Here is a 16,977-nt window from a genome sequence, read left to right on the forward strand (position 1 = left end):
ACAAAAATGGCAAAATTCCACACTTATTGTATTAAGTATATTTAATTGTACATGTATTTGATGTGACCATATCACCAGTAGTCTTCTACTTTCTCATGATAAAGAAGAGCAATAGTTGGGCCTGGAGGTGATCAGCGAAGCAATCTGCTGCGCAGCTCTACTATGAAGTAAGTGATTACTCTATGCGTTAAAAAAAAAAAAAAAAAAAAAAAATTCCAAATCAAGTACTTGAGAACTCATGCCCATCCTTACAATTCATCTTGTCTGGCTCCTCATTCCTTACGCTGTCATATAAGTCACTATTCAACAATACTTTTATTCTGAAAATAGCCCCAGGCCCTTGGTTATACCAGTTAGCAACTGTTTCATGTTGTTTTGTTGCTCCAGTGGTCCTGAAAATTACTCAGCACATAGAGGACTATTTTATAGGACGTGACAACCTTGCGCTGCACTAGACTGTCACGCCCAGCAACCATCAGACCCACCAATGTCCTGTCAACAAAATGTAATCAGGTTTAGAAAATGAGATTATAGGCTGCACTTTACATATCTGATTTGATTATTTCAACAGAAGTGCTGGATGCGGTGACAAACGATAATTCACTTAATGGCAGCCCCACTTCAAAAATATGCCTATAAATAGAGCCTATAGAGCGTTTGTTAATTAATCTTATGCCAAGACAACTGTATATTAAATAACCTATTAGATTTGTGCCAGCCTGCTGCATCAGAACACCACAATGCTGATACATCAATAAAGACAGGAAAAAGCAATGATACTGCACAGTGCTTTGCAGAGAGGTCAGCACCAGGTGTGAGGGCACAGCAGGGGTGGCCTCACATCTGGTCTACATCTTTACTTTAGACAACTAATGATTTGGAAGTTGCAGTGTGTAACTGTGGAGATAACATTTTATTGTTACATAGAATGGCATCTTGTACATGCTCTGAAGTTTTTACACAGAAAACCTGTAACAATAATTTTAACAATAACAATAATTTTTAATAAAACACTTTATTAAATATCAAACATTTTTAAGGATTATACAAAACAGTATAACAAGTAGTTAAAATCTGCTCCAACTCAATCAACTACAACAGTAAAATGTTACTTTCACATGCATCCATAGTAAAAATAATAGCAAAAACGATGCAATACTGAGATAAATTCTACACATTTTAAACCACTTGACAACAGGTTTTGACTACAACTCAGTGCAAACCAACAGATGTATTTCCTGTGCTGCACATGAATAGGCTTGACAAATGTTGGACCCAATTACAGTAATGCATGTAATAGATTTGTGGTTCTGCATTAATCTGCATTTCCATCTTTTCATGCTTTTATCAGGGAACAGATTGACGGGTAATACAGCTGTCTTGACAAAAAATGTATTAGGACTGAAAGATAACGTGCCTGTATGACATGCTGTAGCTGACAAATCAGTCTAAACTATCACACCGTCTCCATCAGCAGATTGAATTTACATGTTCCACACATACAGCTGAAAACTCCCGAACAAGCAGGTAAGCGCACCTTGAGTCTTGAGCTGAGACTCAACTTCAGAGTCCAATGTCATGAACAAATTGTCACCCTCAACTTTAAGTCAGTATGGATTAAAAGACCTAGAATTGCTCTAACCCAGTTACCAGTATATCACGTTGGCATCGTACATTTTGCAAACCATGGATATATTATATTTGTATTTTTTCCATATCATATCAACAATTCATAGTTCAGACATTGACATAGTTCAAATTACATGTATATGAGCTGAGTTTTTTATCAGGAGACACCTGGTGGGACAGCTGCAAAGCAGCAGACAGAAGCGAACCACTGTTAAAGACCAACAAACAGCAAAAGCAGATATTTTTAACAACACAATGGGACATTTCCCGCTGTGTTTGTTGTGACAAAACCATGTATTTTTTTAGCTGTTTGTGGCCACATAAAATTAAAATGCAAAGTTTTGACATATCCGCTACATATGAAATACACAAATTTAATATATATGATAGGTTACATTTAATGTAACCTATCCATGGTTTACAGAAATGTACATTACCAACATTTATTCTGGCGATTGGGTTGGGTTTAATCTCAATTGCCAGAAGAAAATTTTGGCAGGGTTTGTTTCGGCAAACCGTGAATTGGTTACATTTGCAAGTATCATATCAATGTTGCTAAAGTGATGTAATGTATAAGCTGAGTTTGTCATACGTAAATTGAGGGGATGGTGGATGGTGTTACACATAGGCCAGATGCCTGACAAGCTGCCGACCATGTTCGAGACAAACAAAACTAGTTGTTGTAAGAGAGTCATTATAGTGTTTTCAGCAGGGCTAACTGTGAATGCTGTGGAGATTTAATTGTTGCCATGGTCATCTACATCAAAATCAGTATTCAAATGTTCTGTTTATATATTCAATAATTACCCCTAAGATCTCAAATAACTCATGAAGTATGAAATAGTTATCCAATATTATTCTTTATGCATCAACATGAATTATTTCTAGATACTCTCAGACAAGGATATTTAAACTTAGTTATAGTTTTGTGACTCTGACTCGCTCTAATCTAATGTCAGTCACTAGCACTCCAGCACAACTGTTTGACCAGCCACTTTGACCTCACGTGACAGGCAGGGGTCGCGTTAACTGGATATTCTCGGTCATTGACCAGTTTTTTACAACAATGACTGGAAAATCTGTCATTTTGACCGGTTGCAATTACCACCCCTGCCACTAGTGTTTTCACACTGCAGAGAAAAAGTCATTCATCTGCTTCATGTAGCGTTGTTGACATTACGCCCTGGACACACCGGACGCGGAACCGAAGCAGGGCGCCCAGCAGCGGAGGCAGTTTTCAATCGGTGTCCATGTTAACCTATCTGACTGTCCACACAGGCCGCTGAGCAGAGCGGAGCGCCCGCGGAGACAGCGCTTCAGTTCGACGTCTGGTCTATTTTTCATGCGAGCCGCGAGCGCTTCCGTCAAGCTGGATAGAGCAGATCGTACCAAACAGGAAGTCGGACACAGAAAAACGAGAGAATCCGGCCAATTTTCAAAATAAAATAACAATAGCACGCACTGTGGAACGTGAGGAGAAAATACCGTGTTTATAATTTAAAAAAACACAACAGTGCATAACCAAACACATTTTTCAATACCCTAATCACATTACAATTTTAATTTTGTGTCACCGAGCCATACACTACATAACACCCTGGACACACTGGACGCCTTAGTGCCGTCCGGTGTGTCCAGGCCGAAGCCTAATGGCACGGGTGTGTGGATGTCTGTTCATCTTTTCATTCATGTCCTTATTAATGCACACTTTATAACTTGCTTGTTGGATTTATTAAAAACGAACAAATGAAAACTAAATGTCTTTGAATATCTTTATTATCATTTAAAAACAAAACTTAAAATGACCGGTAAAAATAGATTATGACCGGATTTTTATGACCCTGTCGGTCAAAATGACCGGCGACGAAAAAGTCTAGCGCAACGTCTGGTGACAGGCTTACAGAAAAGCTACAAAGATTTGCGAGAATCCCAAAAGGTGGATGCTAGATATTCTAAAGGAAACTGGCATGTAATAAATCTACAATGAGTTTTGCAAATCACCTGAAAAAACTATTTAGCTATTTTGGCTAATGTGCGACCTGCATGGGACAGCCCTAGTTTTCAGCAGATTTTTAGGTATCACACGTGGGTGTTTTCTTAAGGTGCTGACACACCAAACCGACATCAAAGAACTAGCGGCAACGAAAGCCAACGGTTGCTTCGTCTACGCCACCTCACGTCGCCCTGTGTCAGTTGCATTTGAACACACTACAAAGACTATATATGCGACAGCCAAGTAGCATGTACATTCTGCGCCTGCATGACAGGAAATAACGCAAAAGGGAAACCGGAAGTCCGAGAAATGCATGAGATAAACAAAGTAGCGGAGTGAGAGAGTGGTACATTCTGTCAGCGAGGGGTTTCCTATCTGTGCAGGAAATAAAACCTGAACAGCCAGTCAGAGTGATCTCTCTCACCGACAAGCTCCACCGCCGATTCAACATGCTCAATCGGCTGAAAAGCCGCCGCCGATGCTGAAGTGCCAACGGTGTGGGACACACTGCAAAAACTAGGGCGACAGGCGCTCACAGACGGCCCGACTTTGGTCGACGGACGACCGTTGGCTTGGTGTGTCAGGGCCTTTAGGGACACCTCACTGTGGTTGTTTTTGGGTGAGGCATTGCTGCTTTTCCATTGGGTATCGTACCTCTAAAACCAGGTTCTTCAAACCAAAACATGATCTTTTCCTAACCATAACCATTTGGTTTTGTGCCCAATCCTAACCATGAGTTAACCACAGTATACAGTGAAACTTCAATTAAAAGCCTAGTCCCAAGTAAACACCCAGTTCCTTTTACTAGCTTGGAGTGGCGACACATTTTGACAAATAAACACTTGTCTCAAGTAGATGCCAGTCTGGTTGCCAAGCAGTTAATTTTTTTTTTTTACAGAAGTTCTTTGGATGTATAAAACCTGGTTGGTGACTACCTCAATTATGTGTCCATTCCTTTATTATCCTGTAAGCTATTCATATTCCTTCAGTCCATAAGGGTCCTCAGATCAAAAGAATTAAAATGTTTCTCATAAAAATTAGTTCAAGTTGTGAGTAGTCCTTGAATGTCGCAACTCTCTGTCTGATGCGCTGTCTGACGGAGCTAGATCAAATGAATGATTCATAATTGATATGTAATTGAGGCCTTATTTTTATACAAATAATATTTTTACTGGTTTAAATAAACAATTTGATCATATTTCCCGATTTTTGCTGAGCAACAGTTTTTATTTAAGTTTTTACGGTAATTGAAGTGTAATGTTTCAGTGCATCCGCTATATAAAAAAGTACAAATATATAAGGTAACCATGGTTTGCAGAAATGAAATATTCCAACAAATTATTCTGGTGATTGAGCTAATTGCTCGGGATCATTGAAAGCTTTGAACACCCATTCTCAAATCTGCAGAACATGACTGTGTGATACAGTCACAATCTCCAGGACATGTGATTAAATGGACCACGTGAACTGTCAAGGTTCAGAATGACCTGTCAGTGTTACACAGTACAAATTCACATTTCATAATTACTTAGACATTTTTCATCCTTTGGCCATTCAGACTTACTCAGACATTCCAGGCTGCTAGGCTTTGAAATCCTAAACACCTCCTACCCTAAATATACTCCGGCTTTATTCAGTAGTTTACAGCTTGTTCCCTGCCTGGCTTGATCCAGATGGAAGTTAAGCTTACCTGAGTTCAAGGCATGAATAATCTAGCTGCCGCTGGCTCCATTAAAGATTTAAAGATTTAAGAATATAACATTTGTGATTTTGCCCTTGCTTCCTTACACAACTATCTCAGCCTCCCCTTTGATAAGGCAGAGCGTGCTGAGATTGAGAGCCAGCTTGGTGCATGCAAACAGGAGAGTGGGCATCGCCTTGTGGAATAATTGGGACCAGACACCATTTTGCCGACTGCTTCCATGCCTGCTCTGTCAATGGCTCCTAAAAAGCTCGCTGTGTAATGTCCCGCTGGTCCACTGCATCCTCTGCCTCTCTGTTTTTCTCTTTGTGTTCAGTCAGCCCCGTTTCTCAGAGATGTATGACATGTACAAGCAAGCGGAAAGCAGCGATCAGGCTCCCCGATGAATAAAAGAGAGGGCAGACAGAAAGCAGAGGGCATTAGCCATTTTTTCCTCCTGTTTCTGTCGCTTTGAGACAGTGGGGAAAAACGTACTGTACCTTAGGCAATGGTATGACTCAATGAGAATGCATGCTCACATGAACCCACCTACACACACACACACACACACACACACTGAGACCCTCACATCCAAAAGGGTCTCAGGGGGAAGTGAACATTCACCAGACAGCACATCCCACTGATGCCTGGTTAACCCTGATCCCTCTGCGCTTACCTGGCTTGCTGTGTGTGCACATGCGTGTGTGTGTGTGTGTGTGTGTGCACGTTTTGTTCTGGAAGACTGCCTCTGTCTCTGTGCAAGCTTAGTGTGTGTGTGGGTGTGTTGTTTTGCTGAAAACTGTGGGACCTGAGATTTCTCCTCTGAGATGTTCTTTTTAGCTAATGAAAAATCACAGTGTGTGTGTGTCTTTGTACACGAGTGCAAGTGTTTAAGTATGTGTATGCATGTTCTGCGTGCATGTGTGTTGCATAAAGCTCTATTCACACATTCTTTCCACACCTTGTTTATAATTCACTTAAATCTTTAAGTGGCAAATTTCAGTCCATTTCCAATGTTAACACAGTGATTATTTTTGGTTGAGATTTTTACACTCTGGAAAAACATATAGCACTCCTCAAATTACGGTTGAAGAGACAACATTTTCATGGACACAACTTCTAATATGTTGTATACATATACTGTTCAAGGTGCTATTTTTTTTACTGTAAATTATAGCCTAAAAATATTTTTAATGCTTCTTTTTGTTTGGTAACCACTCTGTTTCTGTAGTCTTCTGTATATGCGCCCTTTTGACACTGGTGATAAAACTGTTAAAGTAACTTCATGCAGAGACTTTATGTAGATGGGTCCAACAAACACTCACTTAAGTCAGGCTATGGTTATAGCTCAACTAGGCCATTTAATTGGACTACTGTTCTTGTCCCAAGATGCAAGCATAGGAGGGCAATCGATTTCTTGACTAATGTATGTCCGACACTGCTTCAATAGGTGGCGATATGCCCCCTTTTAGCTTGTTAGTACTGGACCTTTTTCAGGTTGACCTATTACATCACAGACCAAACATTCAACAAACAAGTTAGCTCTGGTCAGCTGGCAGCAAACTGATACCATGGTGGACAACTTTACAGCTCTGTACATTTAGTCCCTTCAAAAATGCATAGCACTGGATGTAGATTTGGCCATGTTGTTAGTGGCATCTTCTTCTGTTACACATGTAATGCTTTCAACCTAAAGATCAAAGCCTGGGGTGGACATTGTGGAGCATGCGCCGAGCGCCTTGGCCAGTTTGGGTCCAATTGACTGTATACATGAAGGAGCGATTCGTCTCCAAATCACTATATCTTGGTGTGTTAGTCCAACTTTGAGAATCTCAATTTAGTACGATGTCACTCAGACTAACATGTTCACATGTATTTTAAGTGTCCAATTTTAGTCAGACTAACACAATAAACTGATGTGAATTGAAATGATTTTCTTTTCACTGTCATGTAAACATACTGACTGACTTTCACCCAGGAACTTGGTGTTGAGCCAAACCATGATGTTTTTTTTCCTGAACCTAACCACGTGCTTTTGTTGCACAAGGAAATAAAGGTAAATATGTGGTGTTTTACAAACGCTGTTAAGTTAATTTTGAAAAAGACTGCACGCATTTAACAAGCAGAAACTGTACAAATACATCCAGCAAAGCCATTTATAAGGTAAGTGTACATGAGTTTTTGTTTTCATTAAATGTATAAATAGATCATTTATAAATAACATTAATTGATAATGGGAGAGTATTATTGATTTATTAAAGGAGGGGTTGTCCCCACAGAGAAACAAACAAACAAACAAACAAACAAACAAAAAAACTATAGCCATCAAGTAGGGAGGCAGAAGCCAGTTCCAGGCTGTCCAAAAACAAACAAACAAACAAAAAACAAAAATACCAACTATGTCGTGATCACTGGTTTGGTGGCTCACAGCAGCCTGTATTTAACAGAGAGTGTTCATCTCATCGTATAGGGTACAGAAGGCTCAACTTGCTCAGCTCTTGTAGGTGAGTAGGTGGGGACGATGTGACTACTGTAGCCAGACATTGGAAAACTCAGTGGGTGGTGTGATATAATTGTATCTGCCTGTATGATAACAAACTGTATATTTAATTTTTTTGTTCAAATTTGTTTCTAAATATTCAGCCTGAGTTAAGGGTAACAAAAATGTTTTTTATGAAGCTTTGTGAACAGATTTTGACAGAAATTTGTTTGTTTCCAGCTTTGGTGTCGAGTCTGTGTTGAGTCCCTTTAGCTGTCTCCAACAGCAGAGGTCAATCTCTGGTCTTCCCACAGGCTCTGCCTCTTTTCTTCAGGCTGCCTCCGTCTCTGTCAAATTCTTGTTTTACTGAAGAGAGCACAGCTGTTGGGAAATATGTTTCCTTAACACTTCCACATCTGCAAGTTTGAGAAGCTTCACATTTTAAAGTGAGGCAGCCCTCTCTGTGACTTAGTTAAGGGACCTCCTTGATGCTTTAAGTCAGCGTCTGCACCGCTAATGGGAAATGACACCCAGGGACAATAATAAATACTGAATACTCAATGCAACACATAGAATTAGCCAATTTTCTTGCCAATAGGCTTAGACATTGTGCTCAAAAGTAATTTGACAATTACATTGAGGAAATGATTCTACAGTGCATGGACCATAATCTATTTTACTTTTCTACAGAAATAATAGCCTCAAACAACACAGTCTATTTAAGACTATAATGCCATATCATGTATCCCTATCCCTTTCATGTACAGTAAGTATTAAGTCTAAAAAAGGCCTGCAAATAGAAAAAGTGATACTTGTTCCTTTCAGTATTCACACCTAATTAGCTTCCAAACAGCACATTTTAGAGCAGTGACGACAATAGGACTCTTTCCAGACAATATGCCAACTAACTAAAGCCATATTTTTCTTCACATTACACTGGCTGTTTGGCTATTCCGCAATCCCTAATGCTGTCTCCATAATTATGATTTAAGGAATGTGTCTTTTCCTCACATTAGCTTTGATTTGATTAATTTCTTTCTGTCCTTCTTTACTTCCCCCCCAAAAGATGAACTTTGGTGATCTCACTTCCTAAATGTCACGGCAGCACTGCGCAGCCTCAGAGTCTGAGGCTAGAGAGCATCATCGGCCAGCAGGCAGAAAGGCAGACAGACGGACAGACAGACAGATGAGCGTGAGAGACAGACAGGTAATTAGGCTGGCAGGTGGACAGACAGGCAGTCGGGAGAGAAGACAGGCCTCGTGGTCCAGAGGCGATGAATATGATATCCATGATCGTTCTTTAATCTCTGCTGAGAACAAACCAACACACGCACAGAGACACACGTAGACTGATGGACATACACACACACACACACACACACCCACACACACATACACACAAACATGGACAAAGTAGGCGTGTAGTGGCAGCTTGCTCCTGTCTGTCAGTCCAGTTAAACTGCAGTCAGGCTCGTGTCACCCTGAGAAACAATGAGCAGTGTTCCCCCTGTGTGCCCGTGACAACCTCAGACAGCTAACACACACACACACACACACACACAAATTGTAGTAGGCAAAAGAGCATTGTGGTTGTGAGAAGGAGAGAGGAAATGCAGATTTGAATGTGTGACAACATCTATATTTGAGTGTATGACAAAGAGAGAGAGCATAGATGTGGCTCGTCCCCTGCATCCTGCATCTGAGAGAAGTCCTTTTGGCCTGTCATTCACTGTCAGCTTGTATTAAAGGCTGAAGGAAACCCCTGGGAGAGAGAAACAGCAACGGAGATGCAGGGAGGAAAACTGCAGGAACGGCAGAGGGGACGGAGGATGACAAAGACGGAGAGAGAAGAGACAGGAGAAGGTAGGAAGGAGAAAGAAACCATGAGAGAAAGATCCGGTAAAGAGAGAGGGAGGGAGGAAGGAGTGAAAGGGAGAAAAAACAATAGAACGAAGAAATCATACAGAGCAAAGAAAAGGAAGACAAACAAAAAAAGCCAAAAAAAGCACTGACAGAAAAATCAGAAAAGAAGTAAAAAGCTATACAAATGAAAGAAGTGAAGATGAGAGAAAAGAAAAAAGAGGAGGCATTAGAGGAGGATAAGGAGAGGCACATGTTGAAGAGAAATGTGACAATCAAGTCAAAACAAAAGGTTTTAAAAAGTGTTGTCAAAGTTGGTGTGTGGTTTGGTGTTTTGTACAGTATGCATTCACTCTCTTACTTTCTGTTTATCCGTTGACTCTTATCATGACATGTTTTTATTAGCCTACTTCTGTTAGTTCAATGAGACAATTGGAAGCTATTTTTCGATGCTCTTCAGTGTCACTAAACTCTTAACCATCGAAACTGTGGATCTAACTGAGGCTGGAATGGACCTACCAGGCACAGGCCCAGGGGCCCAGAGTGGTCAAAGAAAGACCAAAAAGAGATATCAGGACTACAAAGAAATGTGAAAAAGCTACAAGAAGACACAAAGAAACTCACAACAACCATGAAAAGGGACAAAATAATAACAAAGTGACACAAAATGACTAGAAAGAGACACTTGGCATTTACAAAACATAGCATAACAACTCCAAAAGGGGGTGAAACAATCACAAAAACACACAAATGGACCTCAAAGAGACACAGATAAAACGCAAAGTGACTACAGGGGGGAAACAGCCACAAGGAGACACAAAATGACTACAAAGAGACACTTAACAACTACAAAGAGATGCAGAACAATCCCAAACACACAAAATAACGACAAAGAGAATTGAAATGACTACAAAGAAATGCAAAATGACTACAAAAGCACACAAAATAACCACAAAAAGACACAAAATGACCACAATGAGACACAAAAAGACTACAAAAAGACACAAAATGGCTACAAAGATGCACAAAGTGACCACAAAGAGACACAGAGCAACTACAAAGAGACACAAAACCCCCCACAAAGAGACACAAAATGACGAGACACTTAACAACTTCAAAGGGATGCAAAACAACTACCAAAAGGAGTGAAAAAAAACCACAGAGACTCAAAATGACTAAAAAGACACAAATGGACCACAAAGAGACACAAAATGGCCACAAAGAGACACTTTACAACTTCAAAGGGTTCCAAAACAACTACAAAAAGGGGCAAAACAACAACAGACACCCACCCACCCAATCCAACAGTGTACAATGCAGTACAATGGCTGATAGATTTGTTGAATAAAACACTTTTTGACCAATCTATTTAAAAAGAAAAAAGTGATCACTCTTGACTCACGTGAAGCTATCTGTGGTTTGCAACGCTGCTGACTTAACATGTCAAACTCAGTTTACTATAAATGGAGAGTACTCCAGAGCCTGTGAAAACAGTTGCATAATATTCATTGTGGCTCTGCGGGGAGCTTTCTGAAGTCTGAGGAAACAACTCAGCTTCCAGCACTTGAATAAACTGTGTTCAGGCTTTGATACTACAAATAGTCAATCAAAAGCCTGTTAAATAATATTGAAAGACACGTGTGTTAAAGCTATCCACAGTGCTGCTGTGATGCATTATGGGAAGTGTAGGGTACAACAATTGTGGAGCTTGACCCAAGAGACTAAAAGTCAGTCTCTTCCTCTGCTGCTAATTTGACCATACATTTAGTGTAATACTTATTCACTGGAATAGTCCTTTAAAACTACCTGTCATGTTTGTGTGTCCTTGTTGGATTGGTTCCCAGCGGTGCTCATTTGGCACACTTTCTGCATTGCTGCATCTCCCCGCGGTGTCTTTTACGGCTGCCACGATACCAAAGATGCCTAATGCTTCCTGATATTTGGATATTTTTAAAATCATTATGCCTAAACCGTGTCTGTCTGCGCTCGTTTGCAGCTTTAATTAAATCCCTCTGCAAACTTTTAGATTTTACATAGCTTCAGGAGGTATTTACACACCCTGGAGAGGTTTCGTCTCCTCTTGCTGGTTTGTAGAACAGTTTAACAACTCCGTTTTCAGGCAGTCTTCTGCTTCAGTGATGACGATAATGATGATAATGGTGCTGATGATGATGATGATGATGATGATGATGATGAGTAGCAGAACGTATCATGAGTGTGGACTGTGCTTATGTGTGCTCATCTTACATGGCTCCTCCTCTGTAAGGACTGCTGCTGCTTTCTGTGGCTCACCTGTAAGATGCTGATGAGACTCTGTGTGTGTGTGTGTGTGTGTGTGTGTGTGTGTATGTGTGTGTGTTTGGGTTGGTGGATAAGAGAGGGAAGGAGAGACAGATGAAAAGAAAGAGAGCAAAACGAACACGTGTGTAAGATGAAGGGAGATTGATTTTTAAGAGAAAGAATACAGCATGTGTGTGTGAGGGAGGTAGATAGATAGATAGATAGATAGATAGATAGATAGATAGATAGATATGTGTAAGAAAGACAAGGGGAGGGGGAAAGCAGGGAAGGAGAGAGGGAGAGAGAGAGATGCTAGATAAAGTGGTGGGGCGGGGAGGGGGCGGTCGGCACGCAGTGATTGGAAAATATCGAAGACGCGCACGCGCTAATCCGATGATGGGTCTCAGTTACCGGGGGGAGGGAGGGGTCTGTTTAAAAAAAAAAAAAAAAAAAAAAAAAAAAGAGAAAAAAAGGAGTAGGACCAGGGCGGGAGCATCTTGCGCTCGCGCGCCGCGTCCCTTCCTCCCGAGCCTTTTGTGTTTGAAACTCTCATATCTCAACATATCAATAATTCAAGCGCGCGCGAGAGAGAGCAGACGGAGCTCCCCCCCGCGCGCTATGAGTTCTGCTGCCTCGTCACTCGTCCAGGGCCCCTCCGCACCGCGCGCGACTCCCGCTTATTGTGTTTCCAAGTGACAGAAAAGCTGCTGAGAAGTGAGAAAAGAGGAAAAGAACAGGTTTAAACTGGCGACTCGACCGGAGATACGGGGGCAATAAACTGATTTTCAGGAAAAAAAGGAGAGAAGCCTAAAAATAAACCGTCTGGTTTCCCTTCCGCGAGGGAGAAACTGTTCGCAGTAGGCTAATTAAATCCAAGAAAAACGGAGTGGCAGAGTTGTAAAACAGGTTCATCTGGGGCACGACGGGAAACTCTTCCTACCTTACTTTTCTGGGGAATAGACCCGCGGGTTAAGGTGTGAAGACGACCGAAGAAGTTCATCGTTCTGGTCCGGTATGTTGGCGTTTTGCCTGCTGAGTGCCGTGTGGCTCGCGGCGAGCCCGGCCCGCGCTCAGAACGAGACGGAACCAATCGTCCTGGAGGGGAAGTGCCTCGTGGTGTGCGACTCCAACCCGACCGCGGACCCCACAGGCACGGCGCTCGGGATCTCGGTGCGCTCGGGCAGCGCCAAGGTGGCGTTCTCCGCAGTCCGGAACACCAACCATGAACCCTCCGAGATGAGCAACCGGACCATGGTCATCTACTTCGACCGGGTAGGAGAAATACATTTCTATTCTATTCAATTCTATTCTATTCTATTCTGTTCTAAAATGACAATTGTATCAAAAAAATCAAATAAGCAAAGTAAGTTTATAAATGTTTCAGTCAGTCTTGTCACTTTTGTGTCTGCTTTCATTATAAATGAATTCTACCTGATGAAGGCATGATGTCGATCAGCGCACATAGCCTACTAAGTTTCAGATTGTGTGTGTGGGCGTGTGTTTCATGTGTAGCGTGCTTATTGCTTGGTGTGGCCAGTTGTCAAATAGCCCATGGAGGAAAGACAAATTGATCTATCAGTGAATGGAAGATAAAAGATAAAATGTCACCTATCTTACAGGAAAACCAGAAGCAAAAAAGTAGGCCGTTCTTATTTCTGCGCCACTGACCAGTAAATGACCTCCCGATGACTGTTTCATGTGGTCTTTTTATGCAAATCAAAAAAAGAAAGAAAAGATAGGCTATGTGCAATAAAGGCTGATCGTAGTCTCGGAGCGTGTAAAAATAATAAAAAGTTCATAAACCAGGAACCCAGGTGAAAGTCAATGGCTATAGTAACAGTGGCTGGATATACGCGCAGCTGCATCGCGTGCACCTCTGATAGCTAGTGGTCTCGTGGACAGCAGCGAGCAGCTCCATTCGAGGAAAGTGCAGCGGAAATGAATCCGTCTCGGTAACGACTATTTTTATAGGTAATACATTTCCAAAGTGGCTGGGAAAGTATAGCCTGGTAGGCAAGCCTTTTGAATATTTCAACTTTTCTGAGCTGACAATACGGGATATGGGAACTGACATCTCGCCAAATAATTTAGTAACGGCAGGTCGCGAGGGCGAGGTCCTACCCGCCTGCCGTTAAAGGTTAATTCTCTCTCAAACTGCCGTTCAATTACACGCCATAGTTCGCCTCCATCCATAAAACCAGACATTTGGCTGCAGAAATGCATAATTGAAAATTCTATTTGAATGATTGATTAAGTTCCCTTTCATTTCCCATAAAGTTTGGAAGTTCTGACAGGAGGGGGGAGCCGAGATAAAAGCTGAGAGTTATTCCACTACATGAGTGAATCTGAATGTGTGGTCCCGGGGCCAGAGGGGCCCTTTAAAGTCCTTTATTTAAAAACACATGAGATATCAATTTCAATAGGCTATAATGGACATCATTCCCAAAATAGAATATATAATTTAATGGCATGTGGGTTTAATACAAACTAAGTTAATACAAAATAAACAAATCTTGAGAATTTTGTCAGAAAGCGTCCGCAGCTTAATGTGCGTCTAATTTTTGTTTGTAATGTGGAAACATTTGGGATTATCTGCTTTTTAAGATGCGGGCTATGTTTTTGGTTATTAATGTTCGTTTGGCATCTTTGTAATAAATTCTTAATGCATTCATGTGATCCCGCAGTGACTTAGAAGTGCAAATACTGTGAAAGACATAAGCCGGATAAAGCAATTTTTTCTTTCTTTCTTTCTTTCTTTCTTTCTTTCTTTCTTACTTTTTCAGGTTCTAGTAAACGTTGGGAGGAATTTTGACGAGGAAAGAAGTAATTTCATCGCGCCGCGCAAAGGGATTTACAGTTTTAACTTCCACGTAGTGAAAGTCTACAACCGCCAAACTATACAGGTAGCGCCTTTTGGTGTGTTTGTCTTTTATGTGGATGTGTGTGCTTGTGTGTCTGTGCGCGTGGCCCACATCAGGCGCCCCCGCGCTATCCCCCCCCCTCCCCCGCCATAATAAAAGTTCAGCCGCACTGCAAGTCATTTTGTAAGATGTTTGAGATGTCTTTCCCGGGAGACAACAACGGAGGCGGGCGTTAACAGATGAAAGCCAGTCGCCCGCCACCCGCCGGCCCAATCATAATTAATCAATACATGCAGAGAGGACAGAGCCAAACGAAGCGCGTGCAGCCGGCAGGAGGACGGGGTGCTGTGGTGAGCACGAGGAGGGGCGCGAGGCTCCAGCAGCTTTACTTTCAGCACCGTGGACAGCGACGTCTCCTCCTCTCTCTGCCTCTCCTCTTGAAGAAGCAGCAGCAGCAGGCTGACTAAGATTTTTGATTATTTAAGAGATTAAAACATTAAGTACATTTTGAACAGAGCAAACAGAGACAGGCATTTTAATTTTCCTGCTCGCACGCACAACAACACTCACATGGGTTTTATGCAGAAATAATAATGTTTTCCACTTATTTGTTTCTCGCACACACCGCCTGCAGTATGCCCCATCACAACTCTCCCTTTCATCCCACTAACAACTCGTTTTCACTCTGCCTTAGATGCAGTCTCCATATTCTTTTGATGTGTCAAGTGATGAAGCACTTGAGCAGTCTTAAGCCTATTCCCAGCATTTAACATGCGCGTGATGACGCTTTACAAGGCACACAGCGTTAATTACAATGTATCTCTTGCAAATTAAACTGTTGTGTAATTATGCCGTTGACTCCCCGGGGCTTTGGCATTATGTTTTGCTACTTATACTTTATTATTGGAGTCTTGAATTAATTAGCATGGCAGCAACAATAACAACAACAAGCAGGGCGGGCGATATGTGAGGAGGGGGGGTGTAAGCTATGTCAAGCTTGGCGAGTACTCCCAGTCATCTTTGTGTGACTGAACTCAAATAGACCGTGCATGGCTAACACTTGACTCATGGCACTGAGGTAATTAAGTCTGTCATAACGTGCAGAACACAATGGTGATAATGTCTGTCACATTACCATTAGTGCTGTTATTTGTGCTAATGTGCTGTGTTCTCAATATGAAACTGCGGTGTAGCCGTGACATAATGTGCACAGTCAAACAGCCAAACAGTGACTTTTACAACCAGAATCTTAAGGCTAGAGTGCACCACTTCAGTTTACGTCCTCTAAAGCCCCAAACATTTTTAAATAATAACATTTCAAAACTCATTTATAAACTTTAACTTTAAATGCAAGTAGGAAAAGCTGTGTTCCATCACGTTCCTGACATGAAACAGGTGTAGGTTGTCCTCTCTCCTCCGAGCATCCAGCCTGTGTGCTGCTCACCCTCAACCTCTTCCACTCATCCTCCCATCCATCCAGCGCATCTGCTGTGTTGAAAACTCCCACTGTTTGATTGCCTTAGAGGCAGCTACTGTGGTGAATGCGAGAGATGAGAGACAGCAGGGAAAGGAGAGCGGTAGGGATTGAAGGGGATGGAATGGAGAGGAAAGGATGAGAGTAAATGTAAAATAGTGGAGGGAGAAGAAAAGGTGGACTGAGGGACAGGGGAGGAAGGAAGTGAGGTGGAGGAAAAAAGAATGTGAATAGAAGCAGGGAGTGGAAGAAATGGAAGGCAAATGGGGAGCCGAGAAGGTGGGAGGATTGAGGGGAGGGGCAGAAAAAAAGGGTAGAAAAGAGGGGCACATCAGAAAAGAACAAAGGATGGGTGAGGAGAAAAGAAAAAGAGAAGGGTTAGGCAGGGCAAAGAGAGAGAGATAGTAAGAAAGCCAACCATCATGAGTAACTATTGATCAGTGGCTGCTGGGTAGATGTACAAAGGGAAGGAGAAACAGTTGGCTCCATCTCTCATCAGTCCTTTCCTGTGTCTGTCTATCTGTGAGGGGTAAGAGAAGTAATGTGGGTGTCAAAAAGCATCTAAAAAGCTATCTCTCTTTGCTTTTTGCCTGGCAATTAAATACAAATATTGCAAATTAAATACAGTTTATTCTCTGATCTAAAGTGAGCTCCTTCACACTCCCCATAATGCCACCCATCAGCGATGCCTACACTTCCACTAATGGATAGCTGACTTAC

The 16,977-nt window shown here is 41.8% G+C and overlaps 1 protein-coding gene across 1 annotated transcript in view; it reads left to right on the forward strand.

The window, feature by feature from the left end:
* The first annotated feature begins 9,625 nt into the window (after positions 1–9,625).
* cbln1 (cerebellin 1 precursor) overlaps positions 9,626–16,977 on the forward strand; it is a 33,892-nt gene continuing 26,540 nt past the window's right edge. Inside the window, exons 1-2 of the mRNA XM_033634144.2 lie at positions 9,626–13,194; positions 14,706–14,825. Coding sequence (XP_033490035.1) covers positions 12,937–13,194; positions 14,706–14,825 — 378 coding nt within the window. The 5' untranslated portion in view covers positions 9,626–12,936. The remainder of the gene's footprint in view (positions 13,195–14,705; positions 14,826–16,977) is intronic.

Source organism: Epinephelus lanceolatus, chromosome 5, assembly GCF_041903045.1.
Source record: "Epinephelus lanceolatus isolate andai-2023 chromosome 5, ASM4190304v1, whole genome shotgun sequence".
Taxonomy (NCBI): Eukaryota; Metazoa; Chordata; class Actinopteri; order Perciformes; family Serranidae; genus Epinephelus; species Epinephelus lanceolatus.